The following is a 12,800-nucleotide window of genomic DNA, read 5'->3' as shown; positions in this document are numbered from 1 at the left end:
GACATCATGTGACCAGAAGCTGTCTTCTGAAAAAGCATGCCTTATCAACAGTGGGAGCAAGAAAATGACAAAAGTCCGCTAGAATAGTGGGGTGTAGGATAGCTAGAGCCTCGGAGTACAGGATGGTGAGGATGACTACAGCTGAGCTGTGGCAGTTGTGGCTTGTGCTGTGCTGCTGGAGTGATTGGCTTTTTGGGGTGCTGTTGCTTTCTGCTATGCTCTTTGGATGGCTGGGGCTTCCTGCAGTGGTACAGTTTTACGCTGCTTCCAGGGAAAGCTGAGGCTTCTTGCTGCAGCTCAGAGGCTTTTTGCAGTCTCAGAGCTACAGTGCACCAAGAAGCTCCTGAGATGCAACATGGTAAACAGTCCCAGAATTGCACAGTTCTGGGGCACTTACTGCAAGACAGGGTGCAGGGCAGCCAAAAGGTAGGGATGATAGGGAACATTGAACAATTATCTACTGTTGCTATCTCAAATTTTCTTTTGTCCACCTGGTATCTTCATTCCATTTTTTTTCTTGAACTGCTCCAATTAAACTTAGAAACCATTCTTTGTCCCATCTTTTTCTATACTGTTAAGATTCCAGGTGTCTAATAAATTAGATCTTTTTTTAGTGTTCTACATAATGTTATTTATGTAAGACTTTTTCTTTAATACAACATCTCACTATTTATAACTTTTCTGTAAATCTATATTCTATTCATAACTTGCTTAATGATGAAGTGATATTTTTAAGTACTACCATGATCTTTCAGATTGCGCAGAATCACAGCAGGAAAACTATGGGATTTCCACCCTGTCACTAACGAGTCCTCTATTTTCTTAACGTGGGCCCTGAACATGAACGAAGGTGCTTTCAGAAGCAGATCAAGGGGCAGCAAAGCTGAAGAAATAAAAGAAAAAAACTGCATGTGAAACTAACACAATTTAAAAATAAGATTAGAAGAAATTCAAGATGGGAATCTTTTCAAAAATAGTGGCAGAAGTGAAATTACCGGGTCTTGGTCTGAATCCTGGAATTCTAGTGTAATCTCTGCAAAAATAGAAAGGGTATTAAGCAAGAATAATCTTTCAAATAATAATTGTGTGAGAAATTTAGCATATAAATTGTATCAATGCCTGGAAAGAAAATCACCTGGGAGTCTTATGTATAATGGCTCCAATTTTATCAAAAGTTTACAAAGAAACACACATACATTAAAAAGTACTTATCTATTTTTCTTATTATGTAGTATTATTAGATGGCCTGTGCATCTTCAGACTGTCTGAAAGAAATGTTCTGGTCCTTGTACAATCCTAAGCATTTAGAACCTCTCTGCTATTTCTTAAAACAGCCTTTCTTTTTTCCTGCTCCTGAGCAAATCTAAAAAAGGCAGTTAATTTAAGAGTTGTATTAACTTTTCTGTACTAAATCTATACAGTTTTCTGTAGAATGCTGATGCCAAAAAATGCATGTTCATACTGTTTAACATTTTAGTTAGCACCACTTAGCTTTAGGCCTTATCATATACTGTCTCTAACAGCTTTAAATATGGCAATAATGTTTAGTTAAAAAAAAATTATGATAAAGGAGGAACAGCTTTAAATACATAATTGGGGAGTTATCATTTTAACTATATTTATTTTTAATTTAGCTTAAATGCAAATTAGATCAGATTAAATTGTCTCGTAGGAGCAGTCAGTACTTTGGAAAATGTGCTTTCCAGTGTGATGCTCAAAACTAAGGGTGGCCTTTGGACAATAAAATATTGTATACTATTCTGAATATACTTTGAAAAAGAATATGAAGAATATTTTTGCAATGGATAAAATATGTATCACAATTACCATAATAAAATGTTGTAATAATAATTTATGCTTCTATTCTGCCAATTTATTTTAAGACATTTATACCACTGAAACAATAAAAAATAAACCTTCTGAGATTTGTTTTGTGAAGGGTTTTTTAAATATATGAGCATCATTTTATATGTTGTATGTATTATTGCTACATAATTTTATATGTTACTAAACTGCTAGTATGTTTTACGTATTTTGAAAATTATATTCTTTGAAAATTTCAATATTGATGTACTACAGATTCAAGATTAATTCAAAATAAGAGAGGCAAACAATTTACATTTGATAAGATTTTAAACTTACCTTGCCTGAGGCTGTCTTTCATAAGCACTTAAGCTGCGTTTTATACCTGTAACAAAAGAATGAAAGTATACAAGTCTACAAACATTCTAAATTCACAAAATCAGAGGTGGTATTCAGCAGGTTCTGACCAGTTCTGGAGAACCGGTAGCAGAAATTTTGAGTAGTTCGAAAAACCGGCAAATACCACCTCTGACTGGAGATTTTACAGTATCCTTCCCCTGCCACGCCCACCAAGCCATGCCCACAGAACTGGTAGTAACAAAATTTGAATCCCACCACTGCATAAAATGTTTTTCTTCTAGCATTTGCATCCTACCATAGTAATTTGTAAAAATATATTCTGGCAATAAAAGACAACTCTAAATACAAGTAAACAGAGCATCATCATTCATACTAAGTATCACATCTAAATATCACATTTTAACCATACTTGACAAAGCATAGAAATATTCTATTTGCTGGCCATATAATTTGTTAGAGGGTATTTGGTGGCCTAGTAGTTAAGACACTGGGGTTTGTCAAAGGGAAAGTTGGCAGTTTAAGACCCAAGTACCATGTGACAGGGTGGCTTTTATTTTTGCTCCTTCTAACCTAGCAGTTTGAAAGCATCACTTTGATGGGAATGTAACAGCGATTCATATGCTTCGGCATATAGTCATGCCAGCCACATGACCACGGAAGCATATTCAGACAAAACTGACTCTCTCAGCAAGGAAATGGAGATAAGCACCACTCCTTAGAAGCTGGCATGACCGCACAGGGTAAACTTTTACTTTTACAATCTATCAGATGCAATAATTGTATCTACCGTATATGCCGGCGTATAAGACGACCCGGGCGTATAAGACGACCCCCAACATTTCCACTCAAAATATAGTTTGTTATATACTCGCCCCTCTTCCGCACGCCTTCCACTTTTGCACTTTTTTTTTTTGAGGCACTTTTGTCACCATGACGAAATCCCGTGAAGCCGAAAGGAGCAGCCTTCTCCCAGCTCCCAAGGAAAGCAGGCTCGCACGCCGGGCTCCGCTGAGGTATCCGGCTGGGGCTGTCAGGTTACGCTGGCGCGGCTCGCTGCGGCTCCAGTCCCGCGTTGCCTCGGGAAGGAAAGGCAAAAAGGAAGAGCCATGCTTTTGCCTTTCCCTTCCCGAGGCAACGCGGGACTGGAGCCGCGCGGAGCCGCGCCAGCGGCAACAACTCCTGACAGCCCCAGCCGGATACCTCAGCGGAGCTCGGGCGGTGCGAGCCTCGTTTCCTTGGGAGCTGGGAGAAGGCTGGCTGCTCCTTTCGGCTTCACGGGATTCGCTTTCCACGGTGCGCAAAGTGCCTCAGCCGCGGGCAGCCGCAGTGCTTCCCAATTACTATTTGCAAGCGTATAAGACGACCCGGCATATAAGACGACCCCCCCAATTGGAGGCATCTTTTTCAGGGCAAAAAAGTCGTCTTATAAGCCGGCAAATACGGTAATTTCTTTTCACTGCATTTTTACTGTACATATTGTACATTTAAGAAAGCAAATTATTTTCTTGTCTGATATATATCTTTTCTGGATCAGAATTCAAAGTAAGCAAATGTACCTTCATTCAGAATGAAAAAGAAAAAAAACACTACATACTCTCCATTCCAATTTCTCTCTTAGTCTTGTAATTATAATATTAAATGAGCTAATGCTGATTTTTCCAAACTTTTTTTATGATGGTTATGGAACAAATCACTGCAGTTGTTAAGAGAATCATGTAGGCAATTGGGGAAGAAATGGTAGAACTACTAAATAAAGATATTACTGAATCGGAATTGAAATCAGCAATAGAGAACCAGAAAAATAACAAAACCCCGGGCCCAGATGGGATTCCAGGGGAGCTGTACAAGGCAGTAGCAGAACAAATTGGACCACTTATGGTGGAAGTTTTTAATGATGTTTTACTGGCAGCTAGGATGCCGGACTCATGGAGGGGGGCGTTGATTTCGCTGATCCCGAAGGAGGATACGGATCCCAGATATATAAATAATTATAGGCCGATTTCACTCTTAAATACTGATTATAAAATATTCACTTCTATTATAGCAAACAGATTAAAAAGAATGTTAAACTTGTATATACATGAAGATCAAAACAGGTTTCTCCCAACTAGGCAAATAAAGAACAATCTAAGAATAGTATTAGACGTACTAGAATTTTATGAAGCCCACCCCGAGAAACAAGTAGCACTCATGTTCTTAGATGCAGAGAAGGCTTTCGATAATCTAAATTGGCAATTTTTAATTCAAAAAATTTATAATTTGAATCTGGGCACCAAATTTGAAAATATTATAACAATCATCTATGACACACAACAAGCTAATATAATAAATAAATGGGGAATATACTCGCCCAATAAAGATAGAAAAAGGAGTGAGACAGGGCTGCCCACTCTCTCCCCTGCTCTTCATATTATCATTAGAGACATTATTAATGCGAATTAGGTGGAATTCAGATATAAAGGGATTAACGGTTAAGAAAGAGGAATATAAATTGCAAGCATTTGCGGATGATATGATTTTCTTTATCGAAGAACCAATAGACAGGGGACTAAAATTGATGAATGAATTAGAGAAATTTGGAGCAGTAGCAGGACTCAAAATTAATAGGAAAAAAACCAAATTAATGACTAAAAATTTAACAGAAAAACAGAAAATAGAATTAGAAGAAACAATGGAAATACAAGTGACAAAGAAAGTGAAATATTTAGGAATTTGGTTAACACCACACTGTAAGACACTTAAAGAAAATAATTATGATAAATTGATACATCAGGTAAAGAAAGATTTAGAATCATGGGGTAAACTACAAATTTCACTACTAGGTCGGATCGCCACCATTAAAATGAACACTCTCCCCAAATTTTTGTACCTATTCCAAACGATCCCAATTAAATTACACAAAAAGTTTTTTGAAGAACTCAATAAAATAACCCTTAAATTTATTTGGCAAGGGAAAAAAACCCAGAATAAATGTAAAAGCAATGCAGGATATGAAGAGCAGGGGAGGGTTAGCATTTCCAAACTGCGAGTTATACTATATGGCCACCTCGTTAGTTTGGCTGAAGGATTGGGTGAACTTAACTAACAAAAGAATATTATTCCTAGAAGGCCACGATTTACAAAGGGGGTGGCATGCTTTTCTATGGGATGTAGGGAAAACCAGTCAAAAATATTTCCATAGACATTTAATTAGAGACGCACTACTAACAAATTGGAGGAAAATACAGAAAAAACATTATACAAAAGTACCAATATGGATTTCAACAATGGAGGCGATGATTCACCCAAATAATTTGGATATTACTAAAATGATTAAATATAAAGACTTATTGGACCCACAAGGAAATTTGAAACCGAGGCAGGAACTTCAGGAGCAAGGACAAAAAATTGATTAATGGGTTTACCTTCAGATTCAAAGTAGATACAAACAAGACAAGAAAGAATTTGGAATTAACAATAAACTTCAACAATTAGATAAAATTTTATTAGGATCAGACAAAAAAAACGTAACAAAATTTTATAATTATTTATTAGAAACAGAATTAGAAGAAGAAATCGTAAAAGGGAATATGATTGCTTGGAGTAGGAACGTAGGACATAGCATTACACTAGTGGAATGGGAAAAAGTTTGGGGCAGAAATAATAAGATCACAAAATACGGTAGCATACGGATTTCCGGTTTGTCGGCTTTGCGAGCGGTAGGGATTCGCGAAGCTGCGCGATCCTGCCGCTAGCCGCTTTTGGGGCTCCGATCCGAAAGGGTGCGGAGCAAGGCTGCCCTGCAGGGGCAGCTGAAGGTAGGGGGGATCCGGGAAAGGGTTTGGGGGTGCTGCAGACCCCCTCCCTGGCCGGCAGAACCTCCTTTTACCAAGACGGTGCAGCGGCGGTCCGTAATGGCCGCCACAAAGAAGCCGGCAGCTGGGCAAGTATGCGCTGGAGGAAGAGGAGAAAGTTTTTAAAAGTGAAAGTCTTCTTGGTCGACCCAGGACTCTAAGATATATTTAACTTAATTCCTGAAAATGATGGATTTTTGGATGATTCTTTCCACAAGAGAAAACAAGCGGCAATTCTGAGGTGCTGAAAGGAAAGTTTACTCTCCCCCGCGGAATTTATAAATGGATATTGAAACCTGTGTTTTTTTCAGGTAAAATTAGCTTTTGGGATAAGTCGGAAGGGAGAGGACAAAAATATATTTATCTGGTTGGATTTTGTTGGAGGAGATGCCTTAAGGATTTGAAAACAGAAATAAAATCTTAATAAGGCTTCAAAACACAGATTTGAATTTTCTTTTTCCTTTGTCTGATACTACCCCTGGAAGAGAAAGGGGGAATTTTGGCTTGGCTTGGATTGATTGAGGATTGCGGACTTTGGGATTGTCTTATTTTTCTTCTGGAATATTTTGGTTGGTGTGAGAAGAAAGAGGAAAAAAGAAAAGAAAAGATCTATAATGGCTTTTTCTTTTGAGGAACTGAGGATGAATATGAGCAAACAAAAGCAGCCTGTAAAGATGGTATGGAAAAAGCCTTTCCTTTTTAGAAATGGCGTTGGTTAACTATGAACAGACAATACAGATGGAAGCTGAAGAACAACAAGAAGAAGATGAAGACGCCATCTTCAATGAATCCCAAAATTCATCTAAGAAAGAAGGAAGGAAGGAAGCGAGGAAAATGAAGGATTTAAGATCTAAAAAAACATTTAAGAAAGAGAAAAATATGATGCAAAATAAATACAATGATAGCAAACAAGAGAAAAAGGAATACAACAGAGAAGGGATGCCGGCAAGACAGAGGTTAGAAAAAGGGGGTAGGAAGATTTGGTGGGGGAAGAAAAAGAAAGGGAAAAGGCGGAGAAAAGCCACAAAGTTTTAAAATTAGATGGGAAAAGAGGAATCTTTTTTAGGGTAATGGGTAAAGCATAAATTTTTTTAAAAAGATTCTGCAAGGTACACAAGATGGTATTGTAACATTTGTATTAGAAATAGAAAATTAGAATGGCTTAAGAGTTAATAAGAAATTAAAATGTTAAAATGTTTAATAATGATTGATTTTTAAAATGTAATAAAATATTGAAGGGGAAGACAATGAGAATGCTATAAGATTTATTATTTAGATTTATTATTTAACTACGTATTTAGGAGGATATTATGTATTTAAACATTTTTGATTTTTACTCTGTTTTTATTGTTATTAAAAGTAAAAATTAGTAGATAGAATGTACCAAGCAGAATTAAATTGGGTATTAGGTGTTATTTTAAATGTTAACCTAATTAATTTAGGGAGAGGATAGAAAGGCATCATACTCTGATTAGTGATTTCAGGAGAAATTCCTTTTTTTTTTTCATTATAAGGAATGAGATAGAGGGATAATAAAGGATGGGCAAAAGATACAAATATAATGATTTAAATTAAGATGGATTGAATAAGATAGAATTATGAAGAGTGAAATGTGTGGAGAAGTTTATATAGAAGATACAGAATGGTAAATAAAATAAGTAATGATCTGTAAGATGAGCATGAATATAATTAAAGCCCATATAAAGAGAGGTACCTGGGGCCAAGTTACTTTACTAAAAGATTTTTATATGTATGTTTGTGTCTGTTTATGTCTTTGAGAGTATTGGTGAAACCTTGTAGAAACATAGAAAGAGAGTGACGATAATCAAGTCAGAAAGAAATAGATGAAATAATATAGAAATGTATTGTATAAGATAAGGTTTTATCTGACTTTTAAATCTATAATGGAAAAAGGTTCAAATATGTAATGGTTGATGATGATTTGTTTGTTTTTTGAAATTAATAAAACTTGCTTAAAAAAAAAAAAAAATCGGTAGCATACAAGGAAAATCTTTATAAAATGTTTTTTTATAGATGGCACCTCCCCCCTTCGAGGTTAGCGAAGATGCACCCTAACATGAGTCCGTATTGCTGGAAATGTAGGAAAAAAGAAGGAACCTTTTTTCATATGTGGTGGTCATGTACAGAAACCCAAAATTACTGGAAGAAAATCAAAACTTGGTTGGAAGAAATTACAAAAGAGCAGATCAAATATAAACCAGAGTCCTTCCTGTTAGGGATTTTTGATAAACAAATTTCCAAAAAAGCTAAATATATAACAATGCACATTCTAACAGCAGCCAGATTAGCCTTCGCTCAATATTGGAAACAACATCAAACTCCATCAGATGAAATGATTATCGAAAAAATTTCAAAATGTGCAGAAATGGATAAACTGACTTTGGCGCTAAAAAACAAAGATACTTCACTATATTATGATAGCTGGAATTGTTGGTATAATTGGATTGATCAAAGATAAATTATATATCATAAGGCATAAGAGAAAAGTATTAATCTATAATAATGATATAGTGATATATGTAAAGAACAGGTGTGTGTATATGACATAAATCAAAGGTTATGAAAAAAGATCTTGCAAACTGTAAAAATAAGAATGCTTTTAACTTTTCTTTTTTTCTAATTTTTTCTTTCTTTTCTTTTCTTTCTTTCTTATTTTCTTTTCTTTCGTTCATTTGTGTATGTATTGTTGGTTGGTTTTAATTGTAAAAACTAATAAATTATATTTTTTTTTAAAAAGAGAGAGAATCATGTAGTCACTAAGAGAATCTGGCTTCCCCCATTGACTTTGGTTGTTGGAAATGTGCTGGGAAGGTTGCAAATGGCAATCACATGATCCGAGGACACTGTTACTGTTGTAAATACATACCAGTTGCCAAGCATTCTAATTTTGATCACATGACTATAAGCCTGACTATAAGCCTGCTGTGACAATTATATGTGTGAGGACCAGGTGTAATCGCTTTTTTTTTGGTGCTGTTGTAATCGTTGCTAAGAACAAATGGTTCTTTTTTCTTATCATTTTCCTGTATTAACTTCTGTTGTGCTTTAACTGGAAAAATCTAAAAGGCTAGACATCTACTGATGTGGAAGTTTGGTTGAAAAATGCTCAGATTGAAAAGTTTTTCACAGGGTATATATCCCTATTCAAAATATTATTTGAATCTTCTCAAATTAAGATTAAAAGCTCAAATCTTACAAATCCCCTATGAGAATTAATGTTTCAAAATATATAATTAGATAGAGAGATTTAGATATGAGTAATCATGAATAGTTGAAGTTATAAAGCTTCCATCTTTTTATCAAATGTAAGTGTTCTTTGATTCCATCTTTTTATCAAATGTAAGTGTCCTTTGATATTAATTTCATTTATAAGAATTTATTTCATACAATTATTCATTCTTGAAAAATATAATAGACATCAAGGATAAACATATTGTATACTATTACTATCACAGTAAAGATACATATCAAATGTATCTTTACTATGGAAAAAGTGAGAAGAGAAGCTTAGATGATTAAGAGCCTAGAGACAAAAACATATGAATCTTTGCAAGAATTGGGTAGAACAAGTCTAGAGAAAAGAAAGGCTAATGGTGACATGACAGCAGTATCCTGTATTTGAGGGGCTGCCACAAAGAAGAGGGGGTTAACTTATTTTCCAAAGCAGCAGGGGCAGGAAAGAGAAACAATGGATGGAAACTAATCAAGGAGAGAAGCAACCTAGAACTAAGGAGAAACTTCCTAACAGTGAGGACAATTAACCAGTGGAACTGCTTGCCTTCAGAGGTTGTAGATGCTTTGTCACCGGAGGTTTTAAGAAAAGACTGGATAGCCACCTACCTGAAATGATATAGGGTCTCCTGTTTGAGCAGGGAGGTTGACTAGAAGACCTCCAAGATCCCTTCCAGCTCTATCTTGATTGATTGAAAGGATCACTTATCTTACTGCTCAGCTTTACTTTTTACAACACAGATCATGCCTTTTCAAACATAAAAACCCTTTAAATTTGATACTTATTTAATTTGTTTATGCCATAAATAAACTGCATAAATAGTAAAATATTATTGTAAACACTGACTTCATATTCACATTGTAGAACAGTTTATTTACAGTTTAACACATTTACAAGCATGTGCAAAAACCTCTATGAAGATAGCCCATGGGACAGACTTTGCAACAATCAATATCTCCCAGCTTCACTTAAAGCAGATAAAAGACCATACTATCAAATGTGCAGCATTAGTTAAATTTGGAACTTCTTACACCATATTAATTTGATTATGGATGATTTTTAGCTAAATCCCTGATTTTTAAATCAAGTTCTTCTTTTGTTTTTGGCTTTAGACTGTCTCATTTGGTCTTTCCAAATTTATTCTGAAACTGTAGGATCATTATGTTTTCATTTGATTCATGTGTGCTATCTTACTACTATTCAGATAATACAGCAACATTTTTGTCATCACTAATAGCTTCCAATTAACAATATCAACAATTCAAAATTATTATTAAAGGAACTTACCAAATGCTGACTCTTTAAGGGGACTTGAACTAGAACTGCTAGAATGATCTGCAATATCCAATTCATCACCAAATTCCGAGAAAATATCTTTGTAAAAATAAAAGCAGAAATTAGCCCTTCTCTGCAATTATGATCGGGATTACTAAACATTTCTTGTTTAATCTTACCTTTTTCTGTGTTTTCTAAAATGCAGTTATCATCTGACAGGGTTTCATCTTTCTCTTCATCTTTTCCAGAAAATTTATGGAGGTTTTCAGATAGAATATCAATATTTTCAGAAAATTCACTTTTTAAACTAGCTGCTCCACTACTACTGCTACTGAGACTTGATTTTTCATAACGTTCCTGTAAAATAATAAAACAGTTCTTTAAGAATATAAATAATTTGCTCTTACAACACTAATCTGTGAAGTTCACGCTAAGTGGTATCCATTAAATTTCACAAATGTTCCTTAGCTATTTCAATTGTGGCAATCAAGCTTCTTTCTACCAGCTGGGCAAGACAGTGTAATGAATAAATTTCTAAAGAAACACATTCTTATAAGAATTACTATATAAAAATTATGAAACCATTATGAAAGAAATGTGTCAGTTTATGTCAAATTCAAGGCCAGTTTATAGAAAATCAAAGTTCAAATTTTGCCTTTCTTTCTCCTACTTGTTTGTGGCAATGACCTTCATGCCATTCTCTTTGGTGTCTACAGTTTCTGTTTCTCATTTTAAAACACATTTCAAGTAGTGCTGGAAGTTCTATATGATTTAGATCATATGTTCAGATGATAGTTATTTATGATGGTTGTGATGCTACCTGATTTGAAATAATTAGTGATACACTCTCTCCTGCAGAAGCTAACATTTATTTGACAATATTAATCTATTCTCCAATCTTTTATATTTTTAAAAAAACTTGAGAAAGTAAAACAGATTAAATTCCAGACAATCCTAAAGGAAGCAGATTTTCTAGGTCCATTTCAGTTGGAGTTGAAACCTATTATGGCTTGGCTGCTCCATTGTGGGATATTACAGTGCTTGTTCCATATTAGTAACCATAAAAAATCATAGGAATAGGTCATTCAATGTTTTGGGGTGAATTATCATTAGTATGTTGATGACAATCAGCTGTATATCATCACCCCACACAGGGCTAAAGATGCTATGGAGGTCTTGAACTAGTGCCTTGTTAGGAGCTCAGTGGGGTGAAACAATCCCAGACTAAACCTTATCAAAACAGAGTTGCTCATTAAATACCATGGATTTCTAGACCAGTAAATCAGCTTCAGTAATTGTTCCTGATATGGTTGTGCTTTTCCTGAAAAAGCTAGTGTGTGATTAGTTCATCCTGGACTTTTGCTAGATCAGCAGATGTAAGCTGTTGCCAAACAAGCCTTGGCCCAACTCTATTGGAGCATCAATTATGGCCATACCTTGACCATGAAGTCTTTGTGACTCATGTAATAAAATGTGTGTATTACCATTGGGGATAAGGGGAAGAGATACTTCTTAGGATATTGGAAAAAGAGTGCTTCCCCCTCCCCCATGGTTTAATTGATCAAGCAATTAAAAGTGGCAGTAGAAAGTTTATACATTCAGATGTGCAAGATTATGTTAATGTAGCCTTACAATAAAATAGAATTATTTCAACTTAGTCATGTTTCCTGTCTAGTTAAGACAGGAAGGGCTTCAAAGGGCTGACACTTGGCCATTTCCTATTTAAAACCCCTCTGCAATGTGCTTTATCTGGAAGATGTGCTTTATCTGACTTGAAGATGATTCACTAGCTGCAATATCCAGCAGCCAGATTATTAATCAGGGCAGATATTTTTGAAGAATAACATTTATTTTGAATCAATTCACAGGCTTCCAAGCTCAATTCACATGCTGTTCATTGCTTATAAAACAAATGTGGTGTGGCACTTGGATGCCTGACTATCTTACCAAGAATTATTCTGTAGTTTTTACCTCCTGGAAATCATACCATGATGATCTATCTATCCTAACCTGTACTTTCAAGTTTTCCTATTGTACACCCATTGTACTTTAACTAAATTCATCTCCCTTTGCTATTAGGTTAGTGTCCCTTCTTCTCTATCCTTATACCTTTCCCAGAATTAGAATCAGGTATTTCTAAGTATTGATCCACATAATGTGGAGCATGCTGCTCCAAAGATGTACGTGGCCTAGTGGCCAAATCTCTTTTTTTCTCGAAAGTCTTTAAAGCACTTGTTTCCTTGCAAAAGAGTGACTGCTCATTTTACAGCTCTGCA

At 35.3% G+C, this 12,800-nt stretch overlaps 1 protein-coding gene across 3 annotated transcripts in view; it reads right to left on the bottom strand.

Annotated features, from left to right (window-relative positions):
* NEK10 (NIMA related kinase 10) overlaps window positions 1–12,800 on the bottom strand; it is a 238,999-nt gene that overhangs the window by 71,362 nt on the left and 154,837 nt on the right. For 2 of the 3 annotated variants that reach the window (XM_087946352.1, XM_087946353.1), the window contains exons 27-31: window positions 10,704–10,881; window positions 10,537–10,623; window positions 2,143–2,188; window positions 996–1,033; window positions 743–883 (exon numbers count right to left, since the gene is read on the bottom strand). In XM_087946352.1, coding sequence (XP_087802478.1) covers window positions 743–883; window positions 996–1,033; window positions 2,143–2,188; window positions 10,537–10,623; window positions 10,704–10,881 — 490 coding nt within the window. The remainder of the gene's footprint in view (window positions 1–742; window positions 884–995; window positions 1,034–2,142; window positions 2,189–10,536; window positions 10,624–10,703; window positions 10,882–12,800) is intronic. The other variant, XM_087946354.1, reaches the window with a different exon arrangement.

This window comes from Notechis scutatus, chromosome Z, assembly GCF_049901735.1.
Source record: "Notechis scutatus isolate UNSWTSFEM ecotype Mainland chromosome Z, rNotScu1.2, whole genome shotgun sequence".
Lineage (NCBI taxonomy): Eukaryota > Metazoa > Chordata > Lepidosauria > Squamata > Elapidae > Notechis > Notechis scutatus.
The sequence above is the reverse complement of the archived record's forward strand: the minus strand, read 5'-3'. Positions and strand labels throughout refer to the sequence as shown.